This window comes from Alnus glutinosa, chromosome 1, assembly GCF_958979055.1.
Source record: "Alnus glutinosa chromosome 1, dhAlnGlut1.1, whole genome shotgun sequence".
Classification (NCBI taxonomy): domain Eukaryota; kingdom Viridiplantae; phylum Streptophyta; class Magnoliopsida; order Fagales; family Betulaceae; genus Alnus; species Alnus glutinosa.
The window spans coordinates 8,063,246-8,091,141 of NC_084886.1; the positions used below are offsets into that span (position 1 = coordinate 8,063,246).

Consider the following 27,896-nt stretch of genomic DNA (forward strand, 5'->3'; position numbering starts at 1 on the left):
ATACACGCGCGGAGAAGAGCAAAGAGCTCGCCGGAGCGTGTGTGCCACGCGCGGGGGAGCAGAAGCCGGCTGAGGAAAAATCGACCGTCGGTGGAAACCGGAGACGCCGGGGAACTCGGTGGTGAGGCGCGTGTCTTGTAATTTTTGGCGGAGGAGTGTAGATCTAGATCTGAAAAATTGAAACAAAACCCCTTGCCAAAAATTACAAAAAACTCGGTGGAAGGCGGAGGAAAATAGCCTGAACAGACGTTGTAGATACACAAAAACCAGTAAAAAGCATGTAAGATAGGAGGGTAGATGGAGCTTATGCCTTAACTCCAAAGGCTTGAAAAACTGGAAAGAAAGTAGAAGGTTGAAGAGATAGATGATGGAAAGTGAGAAGTAAGGGTGGTCGGATGTTGGGGTGGAAGAAGAAGAGAGGAAAACGGAGATGGGTGGTGGGGAGATTGGTGGTGGGGAGGGAAGCACAGAGCTTCCCTCCCATGGCGGCTTACACAGGAGAAATATCAGGGAGAAAAGGTTGGAGGAGAGAGAACGGAGAGAAAAGGAATTCCTCTGACTTCCTCATTTTGAGTAATAACTATTCCTTCCTATAAGGAGAGGAATAGTTATTTTGCCTTGAATAAAAAAGCCTTAATTTTTATTTTTTCCTAAAATTACTCGATGGGTGGCCTTGACCACCCTCCATGTGCCATTGGAAATGGTTGTGACCATCGCAAATTGCACCTGGGGTGATTGCGGCCACCCTCACGGTGCATCTGGTAACTACCTTCGAATCCCTTTCGCCTCCGCTTTGAAGAACTAGGGTAAATGGTTTTTAGAGTTAAATTTGAGCAAAATATATTTAATTTCAGTTAAAAAAGTTTAGTCATTCATATATTGTTTCAAAAAAAAAAAAAAAATGGTCATTCCATTCTAACTTTTTAAAGGCGGTCAACCTTCCCAACCACATCCTTGGCGGTGGCCGACCACCCATTAGTTTATTTTGATATCTTATACTTTAATTTTATTATTTTATTGTTGACATGGTTGAATTCAAGTCCTTTAGAATTTTTTTTTTTTTGTTTTAAAAAAAAAAAAATTGCTGAAAGTTTTAATCCAGTGTTCATTACGTTTAGAGCCCGGAATCAGGGGCGGAACTAGCATTTGAAATTGGAGAGGAAAAACCGAAAAAAAATAAAAATAAAAATAAAAAAATAAAAATAAAAAATTGGAGGTAAATTTTTAATTTTTAAAGAATTATAATAATATTTCTAAAAAAATTTGGAGAAAACATGGTGGCTACCACCATGTAGCTACGCCCCTTCCGAGAATTGTTGAGTTCCATCAAAAGCAAAATCCTTGAAGGAAAGAGTTAAAGCTGAGAAACCAAAGGAGACATGCTTTAAAAATATTACAGAAGAAGAAGAAGAAGAAAAAAAAAGAATTAAAAAAGGAAAAAAAAAAAAAAAAAAGAAGTCAAAACGTTTCTTTCTTGGGTAGCAAGACTTCTTCAGTGTGGTTGACAAAGCCACATAACTGGTTTGATTTGATTCTGATTTGGTTTCAATATTTTTGTCTTTTAATGGCAATTTATATTCATCGAAATTTGAATACAAACGTGACAAATAGAGAATCAACTCCACGTATTAAAAAATTTCACAACAATTAAAAAAACTAAAAACCTATTATAATATTTTCAAAAAGAAAATTGATTTTATTTTATACGCCCGTACATGTATAGCATGAGCATATAGATAGAAAGGAGCAGCGAGCCGCCTAGGGCAGAGACCTTCCGATATATTAACAAAAGTCCTTTTCCTCCCCCACATATCCCTGTGCGAGACTGCCAGCCATGTCCCTGGTGCGTTTCAGAAGCGCTGGGCAATGTGTGCGCTATTGGCACTCCCTAACACGCCGCCACTCCTTTTCCCATCGTCACCTAAGCACATCCACCTCCGACCCCCACCTCCTCTTTTCCGCCTACAAGATAGACTCCGGCGAGCAACACTTCTTCTCCGTCCCAGTCCTCCCAGAACTTTCTCTCGGACCCGCCACTCCACTCTTAACACTCCAGACTGACCCCCTGGGTCTCACCTCTTCGCAATGTCTCAATGGCTTGTTCTGCTTTTACCACGCTGAATATCCCAGTTACTTTGGGCCCCCAATACTCGTATACAACCCCGCCACTCAAGAAACCATTAATATTCCCCTTGATCGTCCAATAAATGCGGGCGCAGATACAACTTGGAACATCAAGACGCACTTTGGGTTCGACCCTTCAACCAACGTGCACAAAGTGCTCCGTATTCGGTTGACCGAAGCGGTTCCGGAGTCAGCTCCGAGGGTATTTAAGATGGAATTCAATGTTTTTACGCTAGGCAAGGAGACGGACTCGTGGAGAGAGATAGACCCTAAGCTGCCTTTTGATTCTGCCAAGTATGGCTCTGGCGAGAGAAGTGTTTGTCTTAATGGCGCAATGCATTGGATGCACAGATACGGGGATTCTATCGTTGCGTTCAATGTCAGAGATGAGCGGTTTACATTAATCCCTCTTCCTGATGAGTACACAGAGGGTGAAAACGCGTCGGAACTTGTACGGCCGGAACGACTAGTCGAAGTTGGTGGGTGTTTGGCTGTGATAATTTCGGAGGGCAAAAACGGTTTAGAGACTAAACATTTAGCGGAGGTACAGATGCTGGAATTGTGGGTACTAAAGGATTACGACAATCATGTGTGGGTTAGGGAGTCTATTCGGTTACCCTTCCGATGGGAAGAGTCGGGTCGACCTGTTCCTTTTGGGAGTTTGCCCACGGGCGAGCTCTTGATGAAGCCGCTTTCTTTGTACAAGAGCCCTGCATGGGTGCTTTTTTACAATAGAGAGGAAAAATATTTCAAGAAGGTTGACATCCCGGGCTTGCCTGAATGGGTGATTTCGGGCTGTCGATGTCTCACTTTCGTTCATTGTTCTGTGGGAAGGGAAGGTCTTCCAAACGGAGTAATTGATGAACCACGACATGGAGATTCGAATGGTTCTTCTAAAGACTAAAGAGGCCCTTTGGGTGGTTGATGTAATGTAGGTGTCTTTATTTTGCTTTGCTTAGCTTTGGAGATGAGTTCTTGGTTGGTTTTGTACCTAAACAGGTTTAGTTATGTCCAATTTGGAGATGAGATGAGTCATAAGATTAAGATAATGCCAATTTAGAGTATTATGAATTTATTTACTTCTAATTGTCTGCTAAATTTTGGCGGTGAAGGATTAATTTCCGTCATGGTTCCCTTTAAGAGGACAGTTTTCTCTGTTGATTGATGTTATCAATGGCACATCCAGACACTTTGCTTGTGGCACGAGCAAGTGCTTCTTGTTTTCACTGTTGTTGTGTTTATTTTTTTTTCCCATAATAATTCCTTTTAAGTTCTTAATGTGGAATATGAAGTACTCCTTCATTGATACTTGTTTGTCTTGGTGAGTAGTTGCCCTTTGTTGCGGTGCAGAGAGGTATGTACTTCTTTCTTTTGTTAAGCATGATCAGAGTTTATTTGATACAATGTCAAACCTCAGGGACCAATATAGTAATTTTCCGTAAAATGAATTACATTTGTGTGTTATAGTGTTGATGTTACAAAGTTTAAACTCCAAAGGATTTGCCTGTTTCCGTTCGAGCTCGCGTGTATGACTTAATATTATTTTTTGGTAAAGATTAGCTTAGATCTTTCTTGTATTGTGCTTTATTTTCAGCGTACGCAATGTTTACAAGGTAGTTCAGGCAAGAAAAGGAAGCATGCTGCTAGCATTAGCGATGGTAATACTGCAACCTATTGGATGTACACCTCTTACTCTGTTTGCTTATAATAGGTGTAATATTGTTTTCTTGTTTCTTTTCAGCTTTACCCTTTTGCTGTGCTCTTGGGTGGAGTCCTTATTTGGTACGACTCAAATCTGTTTTATACATGTTTTTCTTTTTCACATGCATTATGGTTTACATTCTGGCATTGTTTCTTGATGCAGGCACTATTTGTCTCCGTCGGACATAATTGGGAACTATCCACATTTAGTTGTGGTGGGAACTGGACTTGCTTTTGGTTTCCTTGTGGTAAGATATCTGTGGTTCAATGTCACTATCCATTCAGTTGAACTTTTTTACTTTCTTTCTTTGAATTGCATGGCTTTGTTACTATTGTTGTTATTATTGAAAAGACCAGCTATCTACCAGACTTAGTGAGGAGTGAATAGTTCCTGTTGAACTGTTTTACTGATAATTGTTTTTTTCTCACGATAGTTCAATCAATTCTCAAGTGATAATCGTTTAATAAACATAAATACGCAGAATTCAACTATTTCAATTATTGCATTTGATTCAGATTTGAATTGATAATGAACAATTATCACAAATATAATGGGTTGTCAATAAGCTTGGTAAATGATAATTGATCACATAACACACTTAACACAGATAGCACCAAACATTGTTGAGAGATTTTTTCATGCGGAAAACTCAATGGGGAAAACCCATGGGACCTAGTTCAGCACAAAAAAAAATACCACCATTAGTAAGCAACAAGTATAAACTTACATATAGACTCATGGATAGACTCAACCCCTTGGGGTGCCTGCTGCACAGCTCATGCTTGTTCATCATAAATATCCTGCAATCCTTGTTCTTTGTTCACTGATATCACGCATTGAATTTGTCACACGTTTTCCATGCACGCTGATCCGCGTCTTTGGACTTCTCCGAACTCCACACATGCAGTATTTAATATTAACATGTGGTTTTATGGGAACCTCTAAATGCTTCTAGAGACACTATAATTTAAGAAATAGACCAACCTTTTCTGGTTCATTTTCACTTGAGTTTTCTCAAGGATTTTTCACTCTAAACATGTGTCTCTCTCTTCCTTTTAAGAACACTCTTTAGTTTTTTTTCTTGTCTCATATGTACTCTCAAAATATGCAGAAGAGATATTTATGGATTTGAGAAAAGAAAAAATTTATAGAGGCTTTGAAAAACCCAAACAAGTGTGTATTGACTTTCAGAAATGAGTTGCACCATTCGAATGGGTAATCATGATATTTGAACGGGCTTAGTTATAAAAATCGATTTTGGATATGACATTTGAACAATAATTGAATGTGTTTTGAATAAAAGAAATCTAAGATCTGTTTTTTAAGTTCCAATTCGAACGATACATTTAGGGCTTGCAAAACGGGTTGGTGTCTCAGGTTTGGGTCAATCCGCTTGACCTGCCAACCCGTTTAGAGTCAACACGAACACGAACATGACCCGTTTAGCTAAACGTATCTGACCCTTCAACCCTGTCAAGACCCTTTAAATAAACGTGTGACTTGATTGATAAACATGTCTTGTTGGGTTGACCCGATACCAATTTCTTTTTTTAAAGCGCACGTACCAGCATTATTTTTGTTTCGCTACAATTATAGTAAAAAGTCTTTGGAAAACAAACTTCAATCCTGATCAAGTTGGTTGCATCTTTTCTATTGAGAAAATTTATCAACAATATCACTATCAATCCAGAAACTTCCTTATAGGTCTTGACAAGCAATCAGTCCAGAAATTACATCATAGAAATTATCCACTAGGAAATGCTCAAGACAAGCCATCAGTCTAGAAACCGAGAGAGGAGATTGGTGCTATTTCTTTTTTTTTCTTCATAAAAAAAAAAAAAAGAAGATACGGGTCAAGCGGGTTTGTCAAAAAATGCTAAACCCTAACTCTTTAATTTCATATCGGATTTTCAGGTCGTGTCAAAATTTGTCAGCCCTAGATACATTATGTTTGACATATTTAAGCACCGTGTTTAAACATGCTTTGGAACACACTTCGAAAAATACAATGCGTCAAATCTGTTCAACCATCTCATTTGAACTATCTATCAAACCGGTTTTGCACAATGCTATTGAGTTGAGCATTTATACTCACTTACTCAGGTTTGAACTGTATATTGAACATATCTCAAACAAAGTAGTCTATTTCTCGGCTTGAAGAAACCTTGGAATACAAATTTTATCGTTATAATGCTAATGAATAGTTGGAGAAATTTAAGTCTTTTTAAAACATTTCTCAAAACGTTTATAGCCTAACTTATATACAACTTAATACTAGGTTGTGTAGTCCATGCCTTAAGGAGAAATTTTTAGGCCTCTAAGTCACTTACCGTCCTAAATAATTGAGATCGTTTTATAGCTCATGACGGTGTCTTCAAGGATGCATATATGATAAGTCTTCAATTTTATATGACACGAGTCCTTAGATTCAGGTTTAGACCCAACTTATATTAGTGTTTTCTCAATGGAATATGCTACATATTTGTAAATTTTTCTTGTTTTTCCATTTTGCTGTTCTATGGTCTTTAACATAGATAATTTACTTAGTTTTGAGGGGCTAAGATGATTGGATTAATTGGACTTGGAGCCTGTGAAAACAATTTATCATCTTTGTACCTGATTCCATTTTACAATTGCACTTATATATTGATTAATAAATGGGCTTGTGGTGGGTGGAATGGAGATGCCTTAGCATGGGTTTAAATTTGAGTTCTTTCTGAGCCTTTCTATTTTTATTTTTCGATAGGTTTGGCTATCAGCCCTTTAGAGCATTTTCAATGGCCTAGCCATTTTCACCGTTAGGCTAAAATGACTAATTAATTCACTTAAAAGTCCCTCCATCCAATTATGCAAATCAAATGCAAAATGTATCTCTTTTTTTCTTTGTTTCTTTTTCTTTCACTCTCCCCCGCACCAAAACTCATTTACACCGATATATATCCGAATCTGAAAAATTCTGTTTAAAATTTTGTCTATGTTTGCCATTTTAAGGTCACACTTATACGAACTACCTCTGATGAGAACAAAAAATTTTGTTGACTTTATAGTAAATAATTATCCAAAAAATAAATGACAATATTAAAAAAAAAAAAAAAAAAAATTGACTTATTGTTATAAAATATCTAAGAATTAAAATAAAAAAAAATATTTAAATGATATAGTAAAATATTAGATAATCGGATGTATTGTACCTTTTGAAACCCATTAGTTAAAATAGATAAAATAAGTTTTGGTTAGTCATTTTGCATGTAAAAGTGCATAAGTCTTTGGGAGTGCTTTTAAAGCACTAGAAGCAGCTTTCCTAAAATCCATTACATTCCCTAAATGTAGGAAAAATTCGTTAAAAAAACCCCTGATGATTGGTTTTGTGTCTAAGCACGCAAGAACATCATGATGATTGCCAAGGTTTTGTACTAACGCAAACTGGAAAGGGAAAATTTTGTGGTGAATGTATGTGCAAAAATTCAATGGTACTTTGTTTCCAATAAGGTCAGACGTAATATAGCAAATTACTCAAAATTTCCAAAAGTAAATCAAACACCAACTGGGTGACAGGAGCAATCGGCAACAGGAAAACCAGAATTGCTGTTCCGGTTCTTGCCAAGGGAGATGCCAACCATCACCTGGTTCATTTCGAAAAAGTTCTAGCTGCAAACATTATCCATGTTAATTATTCATCGAGTTTTTCTTCTTTTCCCCTGTTTTTGTTGATGCCCAAGCTCAGTTTCCAGCCTCTGTGATGCAAGTCAACAATTGCACTAGCAACTATAGAACTTTTGACTAGTAAGTTAGGCATCCGCCCAGCTTGTTCGTACATATGAATTGGATGCATGAAAAAAATTATACATGTAATCTTGTTTACAGTAGTGACTTATGGTAGTTGTAATTCAGGTATCAGATTTATTGCCAATACAAATGACTTAAAACACATTTACATGAAAAATTAACTTGAATACGTATACTGAATCTAACCAAAATGAGAGCCCCTCCCCCAACAACAAAAAATAGCTATTGATTTTTTCTAACACGTTTATCGAATGGTATAACATAAACTAAAAATGACTCAATGCCTTGCCTGCAGATGCAATTATACAGCCCTCTCTATCCATCTTGGCAATCTCAGTGAAGGCTTCATCCCAAGCCTGGTAAGGAAGACAGAATACAAAATGTGGAGCAAGAATATGAAGCATCCACAATTCAGTAAAACCTAACAAAATAGAAAGGAGAACGAACATGTTAGTCGACAAGTAATTAAGGGGATGGGGGAGGATGTTAGAGTACAGGGAAGAAGGGCAGGTGAAGAATTTGGGATACCAAGGTCGCAAATATGGCATATATCACATTCATCGATGGAATTGTATTGATGCCCGTAGCAGTGAGCAGGAATGTCAGAGAAGCATGAATGTTTATGGTGATCTACAAATGAAAGAAATCTGTAAATGAATAGCAGGGACTCAAATTGAAACCTCAGAGGTGAAAGGACTATCAATTACCAAAGCAAGTATGTTTTCTCTTAGCAAGAATGAAGTTATTAAGACATATCCCACAGCACCAATTGCTCGAACCTGCAAATATAAAATTCTCACTGTCAAAAGAAATTTGGAAATAGAAGGCAATGTTTAAAAGATATACAGAATTCAAGGCAAAGTGGAGCGAAGATTACGATAGTGCACAACAAAATTGAAAGAGTCCAATTTGCTCCTGACCTGAGAATATGCCAAAAACAAGAAACCCAATATGTTACTGCCTGACTTTTGACTTGTCCAGAAATCAAAGATTCATAGTTTTTGCATAAGATAAAGGAAATGCATAATTAAAATAACTAAAAAGAATCACAAAAAAGTAGTCCATTGCTCATCAAAATTACCAGAACTGACTAAGCAAACTAGTCTAAGTCGCTTGGCACTGGATTCAAACGGTTTAGATGTTATTAAAACAATCAATATATATATATATATATATGCCCAGAAAACTAATTACAAAAAAACACAAGTTTCGGCAAAGTTGTAAACCATGAATAAGGACCAAAACAAAGGAAGCGGATAGCAAAATTTTTACATAATGTTGTACAATTTAAAATAATTTAACAAATTTTGTAAGAAAGTGTGCGCTTTGCCTACATAAGAATCATCAATAATGATACGGGTTGAGCATCGCATACCTCCACAAAGTACCCATTGTGAAGCCAACTATTCCATGCCTAAGCTGCAGAAGAGGAATATCCAAAAAGTAGGTAAATTACCAGCTATTATGCCCCCCACTCCAAAAAAGAAAAAGAAAATAAAACAGAAGAACACCTAGCTATCCCAAAGAATGGAAGCTAATTAGTGAATATATGCATGTATCCTATAAGATACATGCATATATTCACAAATTAACATAAAAAAAGTTCAAACACATCAAAAGTAATTGAAATTTGACCAAGAAAACAAGTTCCTGGAAAGTGAAAGCTTTGAATCTATAATATACTAAATTTGTACGAAAACCATGCATATTACAATTGAAGAGCTCAGAACATATTGTTTTGATTACAAAAAATCAAAGCAAGAAAGAATACAAACTAAGGTCACAAAAGGCAAGCACAAAAACAAGACAAGGTCTGTTAGGCAGAAGGGAAGCTCACCAGATAGGTTAAGGCTTTCACTGGACCAGACAAGACAAGTAATAGCATGGTTGTTGCCACCTATCAAGCAAAAGAATCATTTCCATACTTACAAAAGTTTATAATTCAATGATCTATACGTTATTTTTCCCAAAAAGTGCTGATCTTCTAATATGGTGGGAATAAATGGGTACAAACCATAGTTTTCCTTCCAGCTGCAACGCCCCATCTCATTGAGGAGATTACTATTGGCAACGCGAAGACACAGCCAAAGTAATTCTGTAGAAAACCATATCTTATTGAGAAACAATGCACGGCAGAATCCATAAGCAGACATGAGACATATAATGGCTTCTTATACCAAACTGAAGAATTCTATTAAATTGGGGGGGGGGGGGGGAGAAAAAAAAAAGGAATGTCCCATTTCCTGTTCTTCCTGGGTAGATTTATGTTTGTTTGATCTTGTATCTACAAAAGTCTGTTTTGTTCAGGTTTCAGGCTGTGTGTACTGCTACTTGCTTCTTGTTTCTATTTTGGATTGATACAAGTTAAATTTAAAAGAGTATGAAAAATGACATTTATACCAAATCTGCACATTACTACAAATGAGTCATACTTTATATAATCACCAATATGCAGCCAGGAAATGACAAGACCTATTTATAACAACCAAATTCCAAACCAAAGAAGCCAGAAAACTTGAAGATTTAAACTAAATAGCCAATGCAGGGAAACAGAAATAACCCCATGGAACATATACAGAGAGGAAATTGTTTATCACACAGAAAGTCAGCAAGTTAAAATTGGAATACGTATAAGTTTGTACTAACGTGAGAACTATATTAACAACCAATAAAAAACAAAGCTACAAAATTCCATATCCATCCCCCTTACTTTTCTTTACAAGATACAGTACCAAGTTACCAAGAGCATCAGAGAGGCGTAGATTACAACATTAACGCAAACAAAGCGAAAATTTCACTTCTTTAACTAAATTGACGAAGACCCATTTTGCAATTTAGCCCCACAAACCTCAATTGCGAGAGAATTGCTCAAGAAGTAGACCAAGCCGGTGAGCGCGGCGAACATGGAGCACTCCACCAATGCCAGTGTCTTCCGATAAACGGCGCCGTTTGGAGACAAGTCTTCCCGCTCCGGTGAAGGTTTGGTGTAGCCTCCTTCATTGCCAGTAATCGGTGCTTCAGCTTTCGAAACACTAAACAATTTGAAGGTGGGCTTGGAGAGAGGGATTGGGAAAGAGAAGGGGTTGGGTTTGAGGAAAACAGTGGGTTTGTGAGGGGTTGGAGAGAGCGGTAATATTGGAAAGTGAGGTTGGGTGAGAGAGAGGTGGAGAGGGGTAGTTTGGGAAATAGGGAAAGATGGAGAGGGTTGATGAAGCTTCAACGGAATCATGAAGATGAAACGCTTGGAGTTCTCAGAAAATGTGTCCCTGTTAGGCACTAGAGAGCGGGAGAGGACTTCAGTCTTCAGGTAGAAAGTTGTGTATGGGCCTGGGCCGGGCTTTTTTCTGATACCCAACACAACTCTTTTAAGGGTCCGTTTGGGTTTATAATTTCAAAAAATGCGATTTAAAATAACGATTTTACAATGTGCGATTTAAAAAAAATTAATTTTTAAAAACGCAGTTAAGTATTTGGCAAAATCGCAGTATAGCATTTAAAATCACAAATTAGCCTTTAAAATTCTGCGTTTAAAAAAAAACATTATTTTACCTGCGATTTGAAAAAGTAGACTTTCTACGTTTTCAAATCACAATTTTTAAAAACACAGTTTCCAAACGATTTATGTTCTGCAATTTGGTTTAAAATCGCATTTATTGTCTACGAAATCGCAATCTCAAATGCATTGTATGTTTAGTTTTTTCGTATAGTGATTATGGCTATTACACAGATATTATTGCTTTACCACCAAGAAAAATATAAGAGAAATAGTAAACCTATGCCTACAACTCATTTACAACCGGTTGATTATAAGAGCATCTTCAACAAATCTTTCATGTGGCTCATAATAATTAAATAAAGTTATTATGAGTCACTTTATCCTTCCTGCAGATGCATCAAAATAGAGTATCTTCATTCATTATGCTACAGTGAACTCTCATATACGAAGTTTACTGTAGCACATTTTAGTCAACTTTATAATAAAAAATACATTGAAAAATAATATTTAAAGGAAGTAGAGAGTGAGATGGATAATCTATTAGACCATTCTTTTAGTAGCCTTATCAAATTTTACCAGCCAAAATAACTAAAAATTACTTTTCTTTATTTTAACCACCCACTTTTTTAAAGCACTCACAATAACTTCACAATTTTAACTATCAACTATTACTATTTATTTTAAATAATATTTTTCAAAATAAAAATTGTGTGTAATGCATGAGAGAAAAAATAAATAAATAATGGATTTACTCTATCAACTATCAGTGAGCTTTAAAAGAATGGTAGGTCTCATTTTTCAAAAATAAATATGAGTTAAAGGTGGTAGGATTTACTCTATTCCAGCTCCAAAACAAATTTCGGCCCTCCTTTTATGCCCCCAGCATTAGCAGTATTCTATGTTTAGAGAAATAAGAGGATTATCGCTTAGTTGTATATTACAAAAACATATACACAACTGAGACTATTCAAACAAGCAAGATATATATGAATTGCCTGTATGTAAGTTGGGATTAAACAAAATCTTACGGACCTGAGATTTCTTATAATTGCAGTGTAATTCGACAAGCAATTGAGAGAGGTTATTGATTGGGCTTAAGTGTCGGAATAAGTCTTTTGTTCGGTCTCATTAACAACCTCTCGCAATTGCAGTCGGGCAAACTACGATCCAAACAAGAGATTGCAACTAATCCCGATCCAAATTCTACTCAAGCATGGCTGATTCAAGGTCATTTCCAAGTGAGTTTATTTATGCGCAAACGATTAAAGTCAAGTTGGGATTGAACAAAACTTAACGGAACGAAATTCTTTATAATTGAAGTGCGATTGGACGAGGGAAATAAGAGGTTATCAATGGGGGGATCAAATGTAGGAATAAGTCTCGGGTGGGTCTCGTCTTATAATTACAGTCTGAACAAACTACGATCGGAACAAGAAATTGTAACTAATTCCGATCCAAATTCTAGCTGAGCATGGCCGATTGAAGGTCTAAAAGTGTGATATAAAAATGGGCATTACCATTACGCATTCGGGGGGTATGGTGGGTTTGATCTGAACAGTGGGAACATTTATGCCATTTGACTGCAAAGGGGGTCCCAGGGAAGTGCACGTCAGACAAGAAACATGCTTATAAATAAGCTGTAGTTAATCATGAATAAATTCCATCGTATTTGATGAGGCAATGCCATATAGAATTGCATAACCTTATATAATCCCGGAACATTTTGAACTTGTCAATTACTACAAAGCAACAAAATTATTAGCGAGCACAGACCCATGGAACACCATAATTGTCACCATTTTTAAATTTAGTAAATTAATACATAACATTCCCTCTTAACAATTGTTTATGTCCCCCAATGATGCATAGGGATTTTGCATGCGTGTTGCGTGCAACTTAGCCATTATGTCTCAAACCCAGACGTGTCTCTGCCCGTTTTCTACCTTTTCTTTTGAATTAAATTTTAGTCATATTAGACTTAATAAAATAATTAAACTTTATAGTTTTTTAAACTATTAATAATTTAATACGACATTAAAATACGATTCAATCAAAATTAAGATTTTATAATTGATAAGTTCGGGTCGTGTCAAGACGTGTATAAGACTATATAGTTTAACCTTAATCCGGCTTATTTAATTAAATGAGTCAGACCGCTTAATTCTAATTCGCTAATTTCGTGTTGGGTTCGTGTCGTGTCGAAGCATGAATATAATATCATGTAATTAAATCAATCATAATTCAACTCATTTAATTAAATGAATCAGGTTCTTTAATCTTAACACGTTAATTACTTAATCTTATGTTAGGTGCATATCAAACTCTTGAATCAAGTCAAAATTACCGGCCCTGCCGTGCTACATCCAATATACATAGATTGTGCCTCATCATCTATAAAGATCCTATTTTAACTAAAAATTATGTCACCCTAATACAAAATAAATACAAATTTTTTACAAAATTCTTGTAATTTTACATTTAATAAGTATATCAAACATATTGATGGAGAGAAAGATATATTTTTGAGTTTGAGATTAACTAAATTGGTTTGGAATTTGTACAAAATGTTGCGTGTAGATGATGCTCTCTCTCACTCAGAAGGTTATGCCCCACCAATGGCATAAGACCACTTTGGTTTAGTCCAATCATGGAAATGCCACGTAACAAGAGGGTAAGGAAGATAGATGTGAGCAGCCACTGAGTGTAAAAAAGGTCCCACAAATTTGAAATGGGGAAAAGTCAGTGCGCAGAACTATGAGTCTACGAGCCCAGTTTATTAGTACACTACGGCACGTCAAAGCCCATCTCATCTGCTTTTGGAACAACGTGACACATGTCGTCAATCATATCCCAGATTGAGACTTTGAGACCTTGATTAGCATCCTAGGATGGATAGGGAGCACCATCCATGCCTTAGGTTCTACGGAGCCCCTCCCCACCATGATTGTCAATGCAGCCTAGCAAATCTGAACCGCAATTTCCTCCAAAAGCGTTACGGAAAAGGACGCCAGTGATCGTTTAGTCTAAACTGTGGGGCCGACAAAATAGCTTTGTCGGTGGGACACGTGCTCGAGATCTACGGGGAAACAGACATTGTTTAAGATTGTTTTGTCTCACTAAATGATGATACAGTGTTCAAAGAAAGTGGGCAAATTCAGATGTGCCTTCACTTATGCCACTCTGATGGGTGGTTACTTTACGTTCATATCCCACTAATTCAAGAAGAAAATCTGAGAGACTCGATTATAATTGCAGTTCGGGAATGAGAGGAGTATTTCTTTTCTACATAAATGATTGATGAGAGAGGAGGATTTATGTCATTTTGTTTGGAAAAGTCAAAGGGAAGAGATCGAGAAAATCCTGTAAAATTTTGACAAAGATGTCCGAAACAGATGACAGATTGATGGACTAATAAGACCGGACAATCTAGACATCGTTGATGGTGGGGTTTCTTCCTTTTCTTTTCTTCTCTTTTCCTTTTCTTTTTTCCCTTTAATTATGTGGGAGTCTTTTTTTGCTCTAAATAATTAGAGAGGGAGTTTTATTGGAGAGTGGCATTGATGGTACAGATGCATGCAGTACTGGAATATATGAATAAGTTTGTTCACTGATTTACTCCATTTGCTGTTGCCTTCCCTTCCCTACACACAATAATGCCTTGGGGAGGTAGTGCTTTCTTGCGTCACTCTTTTTTCTTCCTAACACTGTTTTGTGAAAGAAAACGTAAAGGTGACGCCTCCGTGCCTTCTATCACTCCAGATGTCACAGCACCTTGACTCTTGAAATCTAAAATATTCACAGTTTGTTTCCTCTCAGTTATAGCTTCACCATTTTTGAAGCAAAGAATTTGATCATCGATCTTTCTGGTACTGATCATAGGCTTTTTTACCTCACGCAACTTTGCCGCTTGTTCATTTCAAGATTGAAGAGAGCAATGAAGGAGAGAGGCAAAGCTGTGGAAGCATTCAACAACAACGACATGGAGTATTATTCTTCTTCATCGGATCTTCCATGCAAGAAGCACCCATCTTCATCCTCTGGTGGAATATGCGCTTATTGTCTTAAAGACCGCCTGATCAAGCTGGTCTGCTCTGACTGTGGAGAGCAGCGTCTCTCTTCCTGCTCTTGCTCTGAGATCTCTTCCACTCGCAATTCATGCACTGTCGAGGTGGGAAGTGTCGGTCGGGTCTCTTTCCTAATAGAGAATGAAAGGCACGAAGTTTCACAATCACATTCCAAGCCAAAAGCCCAAGACAAAGCAGAGGAAGTTGTTCTGCTCAAGAGGAGCAGCAGTAGCTGCGTTGAGATTAAAAAAAGTGGGTTTTGGAGAATTGGGAGATTGTTTAGGAAGAAAAGAGAGAAGAATTGTGAGAGATCGAGTGTTGGTGGTGGGTGTGATGAGAAAAGTGATCTGTGGATGGTTGATTACATGGGTGTGTCTCGGTCCAGGTCTCTCTGTAGTTTCAGGGGCGGTTGGTTGTTTGGGTCAGAGGATGGTGGGGATCACTTGGTTGTATCAGGTGCCAGGAGTTCTATTTCTGCAGCCAGGAGTTCTGGTGTCAATGGCGGCCTATTTTTAGATTCAGGGAGAAGAAGTGGGTTCAGTGAGGCAGAGCCAAGAAAAAGTGGCTTTGATGGTGAAAAGAAAGATAGTCAACTGGAATCTGAAAAAGGTGCTGATCCCAAGGGTGTGAAGAAGGGTAGTCTTCTGGAGCATGATAGACGTGTTTTCTCACTCAAAGAGAGTGATTTCAACGGTATAGATGATTCGGGCTTTATTGACTTGAAGCTTGATTACTCATCGGAATCAAAGCAGGAGTTCTCTGCTGCGAAAATGGCTGTGTTACCAGATCCAGACTCAGCTTTTGGTAGCATGAGAGAGGGACCAAAAAGGGCGCATGAATGTGGAGGTTCGTTTGGGAATTTCACTGGGGATGGGAGTTTCAGTAATCGGGGTTCCTGTAGAATCACGGTGAATGAGAGAGGGATCAAAAGGGGCAGGAAAAGTATTAAGGGTTGGCGATGGATTTTCAAGCAGCATACTAGCTGGGGAAGTGCAAGGAAGAAGGATGAAGATGATTTTATGTTCAAAACCTGATATATGATGAGCAAATGTCAAATTCTTGACAGAAAAAGTTATCTTTTTGTGAAGAGCAAATGTCAAATTCTTAATTCTGTTTTTTATGCCTTTTAGAAGGGAGTCAGTCCCTGTCTTTAGTCTCTTCTGTTCGTAGTTTATGTTAATCTGGTAAATGTTAATAACAAGTAGCTCAGATTAAATGCCTGATGTGTTTGCTTCTGTCTACTGGGCAACACAAACAAAAAGAGTTTAGGAAATATTTGATATGCGGAATAGGTCACTTTAATGGAAGTTCTATTCTACTGTTCGATTTCTTTTTTATTATTATTCATAAGAGTAACTATTCTTTTTATTTTCCTTGAAAATAACACATCAATCTTAAATTTACTTAGAATCTGAGAAATAGAATTCTTATCTATAGAAAAAAAAGTGTAAAGTACCTTTATAAAAAACGCCTTATTTTTAAATTTGTTCTTAAAACAAAGGTTTTGACCTTTTCAAAGCCAAAAGTAAAACTACAAATTTTGTATACAGTAAAAGTACTTTTTAAAATTTTTAACACAATTTCAAACAAGACGGCAGCACTCGGTCCTTAAAATAACGGTAAAGTATCTGTCACAAATAATTTATTCGGTCAATTTTTGACACACGAAAGAATCAACTGAGAGACTTTTGACTGACTGAGTCTGTGTGTGTGCGCGCGCGAGATGACGAGGCTCTCATTACTACCATGTCAAAGTTCTTCCTCGGTTTAGTACTATGCCAGCGGTCAACTTTGAGCTACTATGAACAATTATGCACACAAATAATAATATATTAGCGCAGCACTTGTATATAACTAAGCAAGAGCGCTCTACTTAATTTCTCATACAGAAACTAGAAAGCAATAAATTGTGGTAGAGCAGAGAAAATGTATGTGACAAGACCTCTTTCAATGTACAGAAGGTTTCCTGACGCCCTCTCCTCGCCTCCACCGGAGGGTCCGAGTTCTGGTATTCTGGTCATCCAAGATGAAGGATCGGAGCCTACTTCTTGTTTCGGATTGTGTAAGAGTAGTGACATCAAGGACCTTCCTTTTCCTCAGAACAAGAGCCTGCAGCATCGATACACAACAGGCTTCGGACCTACCCAAGTTCTTCATTTTCAGAATATGATCTTCATTCCAGTCCTTAACCAGCCCCTGTCTTCCAACCTCTACTATGCGATAAAATGCAGGAAGCATAAAGGGTATGCATATATTATCACAGTTCACAATTAAACCACAGTTATTTTAGCATTATATGATTGCCCAGGTGCCTAATTCATACTCGAATCTTTTTGTAGGGAAGCGTACACAAGTTCAGTGGAGGAGGATGAGACCACCTGCTGTTTCGGCGGATACGCCTGCGATGTACCACCACAACCTTTGGATCCCACTAACGTGAATCAGCAATTTGAGATCCGTCTTAAAGGAGGAATCATCAATACTTCGGGTGGTTTTACTGCCAAATCCGTAGCTCCAGATGGATTTCCTCCATTTATTTTGGGGAGAAAAAGGTGGAAAGTGCGTGCCTCAACATCCCCTGATTTCGAGTTGGGTGAAGCACAAGGCCTTGACACTACCCTCCGTGCCCACCTACCAGAATTCACCTTCCCGTTATCAGACAGGAACTCCAAACCTGTGGTAGTAGGAAAATGGTATTGTCCCTTCATGTTTATTAGGGAAGGAACACGGAAAACATTGAAGGATGCAATGAGTAACTTGATATATTACGGGATGGCGCTGGAGCAAAAATGGGAACAAATATTTGCAAGTGAGAATAACGATAGTCAAGGCAACGCTGTGGTGGTGGATGCTCTTGTCCAAACAGAAGTGGTCACAGTTGCTGGAAGGGAAGCTGTACTAGAAGAACGAAACGTGGGTGATAGGTTGGTGTGGTTTAGGAGTAATGGCAACGCGGGAGAAGAAACTTGTGTGGCGTTAAGTGAAGTAATAGTTGAGAGAATGAGGTGGGAGCAGAAAAGGGCAGGGTGGGTTGGGGGGGATGGAAAGGAAGTGAGGGTAAAGAGAGTAGAGGAATTTGGTGGGATTGGTGGGTGGAAGAAATTTGGTTGTTATGTTTTGGTTGAGAGGTTTGTATTGAAGCGACTGGATGGGACCTTGGTACTAAGCTATGATTTCAAGCATACTCATCAGATTAGGAGCAAATGGGAATGAGAACTATTGCTGCTCTTTTAATTAAATTTGATTGTGTTAGTGAAAGAATTGTGAGCAATGTGTAAAGAACAGGAAGATGGTGCGATTTTTCCCCCTCTTTGATATAATTGCTTGTTTGAGAAGAACAGACAATGAACTATATGTATATATATTTAGAGTTGTTTCATGAGATCAATCCGTCTTCTTTTCTTTTTTTGCTTCTTTCCCCTCTCTCTCACCACCTGCTAAGCACCAGTAACTCCTTCCTTAGTCGCTTGCAATTTGCATAGTCAACCAAATCTAACCATTTCCAACACTCTCTCTCTCTCCCACCTTCTCTGTTCCCTGCAATAATCATAGATTCATCATAGTGGGTCTTGCCCGGCAATCTTCGGGTCATGTAATCTCTCCCTTATTTTTTAATTTTCTCATTTTCTACGTATTTGTTGGGGTTACCATCTTAAATATCGTTTACCAAAATTCATGAAGCATTTCTTTCATATTATTGTTGTAGCATAGCATCGTTGAACACGTACTGTTGGACACTTTCCTACTGCATCTTAAAACCGTCGAGCATCCCACTGCGGGACTGTAATATCTTTTTTAAGGGATTTAGCATGTGCTAACCATTGATACTAAAAAGCGGGCATACAAGATTATAAATGAGGGACATACTCCTCACACTCTATGTCAGAAGGATCAGACTTAAAAACAGCTGTCTAAGCAGAATCTCAAATCTCACTAGAATTACAATTAAGCCTCCTTTACAATAAAAATTTCAATAAAATTTGAGTCACACATAGGCAAACTGTACATAGTAACATAAGAAATACACGACACAAAGGCAGAAAATCCTAAAAAGTTGCCGGCAGTGGAGTAGGGAGGCAGCATCACCGGAGTAACGGCGCGTGTACCCAAACCATATCAATTGAGACAAGAGTTAGAATAACTCAATAAACAAGAGTTACAAGATGATAAATTAGATTTATTATTGTTAATGTAAAAGTATAAGAGATTTGTAACATCCAGATTATTTCTCTATAAATAGAATTTTGTATACAATCAAATCAAATCAAATAAACATGTACCTAAACAAAACGCTTTAACGTGTGGATATAGGTCATATGCCGAAATACCTTAATTCTGTCTTTTTTTCTTGTTCTCATCTTTTTCCTATATTATTAGTTCTTATATAGTATCAGAGTTATAGGCTAATGCTAGTATTCAATCATGTGCCAATCTTCTTCTTTTTTGGTTCACTCATCCTTTTACATCTTCAATCATAACCAAAATCAAAATACCCACAAATATCCATTGTGTGCCATTTTTTTTTTCTTGGGTTTCTCATCTTTTAAAATTTTCTTATTATGTGCCCAAGTTATTTCTCTTCCCATACCCACGTGAGTCTCTTTATTTGGCAAGATGATATGCTACCCTGCTATTGTTTCCTCTACCTACAAATACCACCCACCGAATTCGCTCTTATTGAAAGAAAAAAAAATAATATGCCCAAATATGTTTTATGCTCATAGTTGACCCAATTTTGGCCATAGTAATCGCGTTCGACCAAAGTTGTCGATGTTCAAATTCTGGCTATAGTAACCGATGCCGACTAAAGTCGTCGATATCCAAGTCCTGGCTATAGTAGCCGATGTCGGACAGAATTGCCGAAGTTCAAGGTTCGGTCATAAAAACCGATGTTCTAAATCATGCCATAATAGCCTTTTCTTTTCTTTTTTCTAATCCTTTGATGCTCAAGACCAAACCTCAACGTCTGTGAACTACCGTTGGGGTTGCGGAGGCGTATTAAGACAATAATTATAATAACTCAAGATACAAGTGTTACAAGATGATAAATTAAATGTATTATTGTTAATGTAAAAGTATGAGACTTGTAATATTCAGACTCTTTCTCTATAAATAGAGTCTTGTATATAATAAAATAAAATTATTTCTCTATAAATAAAGTCTTGTATACAATAAAATGAAATCGAAAAATATGTAGCTAAACAAAACGTTTTTACATATAGATATAGGTAATAGATGAAAACATTTTAATTCTGTATCTTTTTTTTATTCTCATCTTCTTTCTAAATTATTAGTTCTTACATCTTATTCTCTAATATGAGAATCGTGCACTTATTGATTTGGATGCAAGCTATAGTACTCTAATAGCCGTTAATCCATCAAATTGATGTGAGTGTTGAGCTTGACTTTCCTAATTCATTATGAACGTATGACGTCTCATATCGCTTGGAAATGAGGATGTACTTATATATATAAATGCACTATTTATGACACAATGCGTTTTAAAACTGTGATGGCGATGAACCTATTAGAACTCTGCAGTTAAGCGTGCTTTTGCGAGAGTAATCCCAGGATGGGTGACCTCCTAGGAAGTCTGATTTGGGGTAGCAAAAAACGAACAATATTGTGTCATTAGGGGTGGGTTGTTACAGAACGTGTGTGTGCCCAAATAAAAAATTGTTCTCAACTAAGGAAGTAATTCATGCACAAGACATATTAATGTGAGTTCTACAAAGTATATTTTGGAGTTGTAAGATAGTTATACAAAAGTTGTAATTTTATCACTTCTCCCTCAACACACATCTACACTTGTTCTCAAATATTTACATAAATAATAGGCCATGCAAAAGGGCTCGTTGGCCATCCAACCCAACCTGATTGCATCCGAGTAAAGTTCGAAGTTGGATCCAAAAATACTCCACAACTCAAATCTCTATGGATCAAATTGTCTAACGACGAGGAATTGTGAGTACACGACTAAGTAGGTAAAGACAAATAATGTGAAATGTGAGTGCTCTTTCAATATGGTAGAATCTCTTTTTATTGTTGATTTGAATACCTTGAAACTCTGAATTGAAATTCCCAAAAGTACGTTGCAAAACATTTCTAATAAAAGTACAATTATGCTTGAAAAAAGAAAAAGCAAAAAGAAAAAAAAAATTGTAAAATCAATCTATTTAGTTAATCAAATTTACAAATCGCTTATTATAGTATCAAAATAAATTCAAAAGTTATTGAAATATGCCAAAAAAATAATTTAGTCTATCGAGTCTACCTCCATTACAACATTTGGTGAATTTTATTAAGTGTCACGTCAGTGCCAATCAACTGCCGGCACATATCACTCTTCATATAAAAATATAAATATATTAAACTAAAAAAATATTTTTTCTTTTTAAAAAAAAGTTAAAAAAAAAAAAGAAAAGAAAAGAAAAAAAGGAAATGGGTGTGCCAGCCCCCACCTCTTTCATTTTTTATTTTTAAAAAAATAAAAAATAAAAAAAATATTTTTTTTGTTAAGAGTGACACGTGTCGTCATTTGATAGGCGCTGATGTGGCATCAAACAGAATTCGTCAAATGTTTTTAACGAAATTTGACTCGAATGACTAAATTGTTTTTTTAATATGCCTCAAAGATCTCTAAATTCACTTTGATACTACTTAAAGCGATTTGTAAATTAAGTTAATCACATGAACTAATCTTACATTTTTTTTTTTCAAAAAATAATAATAATAATAATAATAATAATAATAATAAAAGAAAAAGAAAAAAGCTTTGTATATGTACGGAAGTGCCACCTCAACTTGACACATCAAACAAAGAGAGAGAACACGAATTCACTAGCAAGGATAGAACCAAAAAATTTTATTTGGAAGGGGTAAAATATAAATAAAGATAAATGTTAGAGCTTATGCTAGGGTCATTCTATGTTGACATGACACCGTATTTTTAATAAAGAAAAACTACAACCTGATTTCTCTCTCATATTTTTATTAAAAAATACAAGGTGCTATATCAGTATCGAAGAACTCCAGAAAGAAACTAGAAGAAACTTTTGTATTCCTCGTAAATGAATATCAAATCTAATTTTGATAAGGTCAAGCCTAATTTTTAAGTAAAAAATATAAATATATTTAACTTCATAAAAAAAATAAAAAAATAAAAGAAAAGTTAAAAATCAAAGAGGCCATGGCTCCCCTTTAATCGGTGCGTAGTTTAGGCAGCGACGGGAATGACCACCAACCACCCAAGTGCTTGGCGGAAAAGACAAATGACAAGTTGTACTTTGTCCATCCTTGGTCGAAGTTCTTCCTCGCTTTAATACCGATCTTGTGTGGCAAAGACAGGTACATAACAGAGGAGTGAGTTGTTAATTTTAAAATTAGTAAAAAGTGATGATGTGATATAAAGTAAAAAAAAAAATTGTATAAAAGAGTAAAACAAATTTGTATTGTAGTAATTTTTTTTATTTGAATAATAATAAAAAAGTATTGATGTGATGTAAAAAGTAAAAATGTGCGAATGTTTTGATGTTTGGCGTAGTAAAAAGAATATAAAAAAGTGAAAAAATAAAATAAAAAATAAAAAAATCTGAACAGTAAGACGCACTGCTGTGTATTGTCCCGTTCTTGCCAAACAACCCCACCATGTCAGCGGACAAACAATGAAAAACAACTGATTGGCTACTATGGAAAACAAAAACAAAAAAAACCCCATTGACTTGTCAAACTCTTCCTCGAAATCAACATTCGTATATAACTCAGCAAGAGTGCTGCTCATACAGAAACTACACAAAGCAAAAAAAATTTGTGGTAGAGGCTAGAGCAGATCGAGAAAATGTATGTGACAAGACCTCTTTCAATTTACAGAAGGTTTCCTGACGCCTTCTCCTCCCCTCCACCGGAGGGTCCGAGTTCTGGTATTCTGGTCATCCAAGATGAAGGATCGGAGCCTACTTGTTGTTTCGGATTGAGTAAGAGTAGTGAAATCAAGGACCTTCCTATTCCTCAGAACAAGAGCCTTGAACATCGATACTCAACAGGCTTCTACTATTCCAAAACTACTCATTTTCAGAATATTGTCTTCATTCCAGTCCTTAATCAGCCACTGTCTTCCAATCTCTACTATGCGGTACAGCCATACGGGAAGCATAAAGGGTATGCTTATTATCACAAACCACAGTTATTTTGGCATTATATGATTGCCCAGGTGACTGATTCATACTCAAAAATCTTTTCTTTTCTTTTCTTTTTTCTAGGGAAGCGTACACAGGTTCAAATGAGGAGGATGAGACCAGCTGCTGTTTCAGCGGATACTCCTGCGATGTACCACCACAACCTTTGGATCCCACTAACGAAAATCAGCAATTTGAGATCCGTCTAAAAGGGGGAATCATCAATAATTGGGGTGGTTTTACTGCCAAATCCATAGCTCCAGATGGATTTCCTCCATTCATTTTGGGGAACAAAGGGTGGAAATTGCGGGCCTCAACATCCCCTGATTTCGAGTTGGGCGAAGCACAAGGGCTTGACACTACCCTCCGTGCCCACCTACCAGAATTCACCTTCCCATTATCAAACAGGAGCTCCCAACCTGTGGTAGTGGGAAAATGGTATTGTCCTTTCATGTTTATTAGGGAAGTAACACCAAAAACATTGAGGGATCAAATGAGTAACTTGATATATTACGAGATGGCGCTGGAGCAAAAATGGGAACAAATATTTGCAAGTGAGAATAACGATAGTCAAGGCAACGCTGTGGTGGTGGATGCTCTTGTCCAAGGAGAAGTGGTCACGGTTGCTGGAAGGGAAGCTGTTCTTGATGACAGAAATGTGGGTGATAGGTTGGTGTGGTTTAGGAGTTATGGCAACGCAGGAGAAGAAACTTGTGTGGCGTTAAGTGTAGAAATAGTTGAGAGAATGAAGTGGGAGCAGAAAAGGGCAGGGTGGATTGGGGGAGATGGAAAGGAAGTGAGGGTAAAGAGAGTAGAGGAGTTTGGTGGGATAGGTGGGTGGAAGAAATTTGGTTGTTATGTTTTGGTTGAGAGGTTTGTATTGAAGCGACTGGATGGGACCTTGGTGCTAAGCTATGATTTCAAGCATGCTCATCAGATTAGGAGCAAATGGGAATGAGAACTATTGCTGCTTTGTTCACTTAAATTTGATTGTATTAGTGAAAGAATTGTGAGCAGTATGTAAAGAACAGGAAGATGGTGCGATTCTTCCCCCTCTTTGATGTAATTGCTTGTTTGAGAAGAAGAGACAGTGAACTTCATGTATCTACAGTTGTTTTGTGACATTAATCTGTCTTCTAAAACTTGTCGAGGGTAGATGAAATGCTTGCATAGGATCAGAATTCTCAAGTTTATTGGCCATAAACGAGAAGGAAGAAAAGGTGTGCGAAGGATTAAGACAATAAATGGTAGTAGAGAGTGTTTTTTTATGGTGAAGACGAAAATAGTATATTTGCCAAATGCCCTTTTAAGGCATCACAAGTCACAACGAGATCGATGGTCTTGGACCCTTCCCCAACTGGCACATTTTCTGTTAGTACTCGGTTTGTTAATACTCGGTTTGTTTCGGCGAAAATGATTTCAGTATTTTATAGTGTTTGGTAGAGGCGAAAATAATGGTTAATGAAAACCATTTTCAATTTGACCGAAAAAACTTCTTTAATTTTTGGAAAAACCTTAAATCGTTTTCCGAAATTATATATTTTGTCATTGCACGTACGTTTGATATCTGACTATCCGAATCCTGCAATAGTCGGTCGTTCGAAACCAGGCGGCACCGGAATCCGGCATCATTCCGGTGCCAGAATCCAGCGACATTCGGCCACCGTCGCTGGATGCCGGCAGAACAGATTCCGGCAAAATCTGGCCGGAATCCGGCCATGGTCAGAAACCAGCCGAAATCCTGCCTGATCTGACCGGATCTGGCCACTAATCCGGCCGGATCTGGCCAAAATGGCCGGGATCCAGTTCCCATATCTTCCCCCTGTGCCCTTCAGACTAGAAGTTGCTGTGGAGTTTTAAGATTCAATTTAGACTAAAACATTTTTTTTGTAAAATTTAGGTTGGAATATCTTGCCTACTAGACCTAATATTTTCATATTTTTACCTCAATAAGACTCAGAAATGCTTTGTTGCCCTCTTTGCCAACTCTCAATGGAGTCTCTACAATACCTCTTCTTGAGTTGTCCTTTCTCTAGAATTATGTGGTAACAATCTCACTGGCCTTTGCACACAGTGTCTTTCTCGCATATGTGGCCTTCTATTGGTTGGATCAAGGTTTTGTTTCGGGCTCATTTCTCTCTTGGAATCCCGATAAAAGATGTGCATAGTTTTCAAATTTTTGCTTTGATATTAATGGATTAGATCTAGTTTGTTAAAAATAAATTTATTCATGAGGCTATATCCCCTGTACCCCTCAACACTCTTAAATGCATTAGGGCCACCACTCAACATCACTTGCTGGCTTGGCAGCATGGTATCTTGATTGATTGGGAGCCTCCCCCTTATGTTCTTTTAAAGTCAATTTTGATTTGGCCATTTGTCATTCATTTGCGGTTGTTGCAGCAGTTCTCCGATATCTCTCTGAAAAATTCTTGGCAATCAATACTCTGAAATTACCTCCTATGGATGACTTGATGGGTGAAGCTCATGCAGCACTTTTGGCTTATAGATTGGTTGTCTCATTCAGTTACTCACCTCTGATCATTAAAAGAGATTCTCTCCTCACTATTATAACTTTAAAGGATCCTTTGTTTTTCTTAGATTGAATCTCCGCACCAATTATTTTGACTCTTTGGTTCAATTACATTTTATAAATGTTTGGAGTGCTCTTAAACTTTTTAAATGTGCTAATATTGATGCACACCTTGTTGTTGGATGGGCCACTTCTCACCTTGTGTTTGGAAGCATTCTCACTATTTCACATTTCATTTCATCTATCTTGTTAAGGAGCGGTAAAAATCTTCGTTTGTAATCCTTACTTTTTCCTCTTTTTCATGTTTGATTAAAAAAAAAAAAAGGGAAAAATACACATAACCCCCTCAAACTACCATTCAATTGTTAATGTACCCCCTAAACTACCAATTGTGTCAATCTCCCCCTTTAAACTACCAGAAAATGTCAATGTTCCCCCTAAGACCAACAAAAAAGACAAAAATGACCCTAATTTTTTTTGAATAAGACAAAAATGTCCTCATAAATTCAAAAAAAATTAAAACTAAAACTAAAAAACTTACAAAAATTAAAAATTAAAAATTAAATTAAATTAAATAAAAAACGAAAAAAAAATATTTAAAAAAAAAGAACAAAATTTTTAATTTTTTTTTTAAAAAAGTAAACAAAAAATAACTGATTTTTTTTTTTTTACAAAAAAATCAAATGAAAAAAATAAAAAAAGAAAAACCAGTTTTTATTAAATTAAAAAACGAAAAATAACAAATTTTTTTAAACAAAAAAACAAAAAATAACAGAAATTTATTTATTTAAAAAAAAATAAAACAAATGAAAAAAAAAAACCAGTTTTTATTAAATTAAAAAACAAAAAAGAACAATTTTTTTTAAAGAAAAAACAAAAAATAACTGAAATTTATTTATTTATTTTAAAAAAATAAAACAAATGAAAAAAAAAAAAACCAGTTTTTATTTAATTAAAAAAAAAAAGAACAATTTTTTTTTAAAAAAAAAAAAGAAAAAAAAAACTGAAAATTATTATTTAAAAAAATAATAAAAAACAGTTTTAATTTTTAATTTTTTTGTTGGAATAATTTTTTGTTATTTTATATTTTTTTAATAATTTTTATTAGTTTTTATTTTATTTTAATAATTTTATGAAAGGCATTTTTGTCATTAGGGGGACATTGATATTTTCTGGTAGTTTAAGGGGGGAGATTGACACAATTGGTAGTTTGGGGGGTACATCGACAATGATGTGGTAGTTTGAGGGGGTTATGTGTACTTTTCCCAAAAAAAAAAAAAAAAAAAGTAAAAACGAGACAAGGACCATCTTCTAGCGTGAATCAGGGTTTGGAGGGATTAATTTTGTTTTGCTGTCTAAAATAACAAAAATTTAACGTTGACTTGTCCACTAAAATGGCCAAAAATAATTATAATGTTGAAGTGTTAAATATGATTTAGATAACCGATTGTGTAATTCATACACATCTTATATATATTGTTTTGAATATTTTTTAATTAATATCATTAAATATTAAGTCTAGTCTCAATTAAAGTTAATAATACACATAAAAATATATATATACTAATTATATAATGCCAAAATGTTTCAAAATTCAAACAAATAACAGTCATGATCAAATCTCTTATTCCTGATCCGGACCATGTTAGTCTCTATCCTTTAGACAGGTGTCGCAAATCAATTATGGAGTCGTCCACATACAAGGCAACCACAGCTGGAGAACCCCATCCTTGGAAGACAAGTAATTATCTTCGTAACTTGCACAGAGTTTAGCAGGTCAACTTTGAACTCTTTGAAATCTCAAATTCCGCACGTCGGTTTTTTTTTTAAAAGTATATACGAGAGAAAACAAAAAAAGAAAAAAAAAAAACTAAATTATGAAACTAAAAAAGTGGAGGGAGAATCTTTTCCTGGAAGAAAAGATGTGAATAGAGATAAATGATGAGAATGCAGCCATAATAACATATAGCTGCGGTCTAATTTGTTACATTTAGTCGACTATTAATAATAATGGTTC

General features: G+C 36.3%; 5 protein-coding genes across 5 annotated transcripts; 4 read left to right on the forward strand and 1 right to left on the reverse strand.

Moving 5' to 3' along the window:
* Nucleotides 1-1,834: 1,834 nt before the first annotated feature.
* Nucleotides 1,835-3,028, forward strand: LOC133865194 (F-box protein DOR-like). Its single transcript, XM_062301588.1, has one exon. The coding sequence runs from the start codon at nucleotides 1,835-1,837 to the stop codon at nucleotides 3,026-3,028; it is 1,194 nt and encodes a 397-aa protein (XP_062157572.1).
* A 4,551-nt stretch (nucleotides 3,029-7,579) lies between these two features.
* On the reverse strand, nucleotides 7,580-10,925 carry LOC133870320 (uncharacterized). Its single transcript, XM_062307414.1, has 8 exons — nucleotides 10,461-10,925; nucleotides 9,627-9,707; nucleotides 9,450-9,509; nucleotides 8,988-9,031; nucleotides 8,490-8,532; nucleotides 8,320-8,391; nucleotides 8,141-8,242; nucleotides 7,580-8,033 (listed from the first exon to the last, which is right to left on the reverse strand). Exons 1-8 carry the CDS (start codon nucleotides 10,839-10,841, stop codon nucleotides 7,914-7,916), a joined length of 903 nt encoding a protein of 300 aa, XP_062163398.1. The 5' UTR covers nucleotides 10,842-10,925; the 3' UTR covers nucleotides 7,580-7,913.
* Nucleotides 10,926-14,606: 3,681 nt separating this feature from the next.
* On the forward strand, nucleotides 14,607-16,509 carry LOC133870330 (uncharacterized). The gene has a single exon (XM_062307424.1). It carries the CDS (start codon nucleotides 15,043-15,045, stop codon nucleotides 16,204-16,206), a length of 1,164 nt encoding a protein of 387 aa, XP_062163408.1. The 5' UTR covers nucleotides 14,607-15,042; the 3' UTR covers nucleotides 16,207-16,509.
* A 531-nt stretch (nucleotides 16,510-17,040) lies between these two features.
* Nucleotides 17,041-18,560, forward strand: LOC133870338 (uncharacterized). The gene is made up of 2 exons (XM_062307434.1): nucleotides 17,041-17,415; nucleotides 17,512-18,560. Exons 1-2 carry the CDS (start codon nucleotides 17,099-17,101, stop codon nucleotides 18,383-18,385), a joined length of 1,191 nt encoding a protein of 396 aa, XP_062163418.1. The 5' UTR covers nucleotides 17,041-17,098; the 3' UTR covers nucleotides 18,386-18,560.
* Nucleotides 18,561-22,930: 4,370 nt separating this feature from the next.
* LOC133858458 (uncharacterized) lies at nucleotides 22,931-24,474 on the forward strand. Its single transcript, XM_062293930.1, has 2 exons — nucleotides 22,931-23,329; nucleotides 23,431-24,474. The coding sequence occupies exons 1-2, from the start codon at nucleotides 23,010-23,012 to the stop codon at nucleotides 24,302-24,304; spliced, it is 1,194 nt and encodes a 397-aa protein (XP_062149914.1). The 5' UTR covers nucleotides 22,931-23,009; the 3' UTR covers nucleotides 24,305-24,474.
* The last annotated feature ends 3,422 nt before the right edge of the window (nucleotides 24,475-27,896 follow it).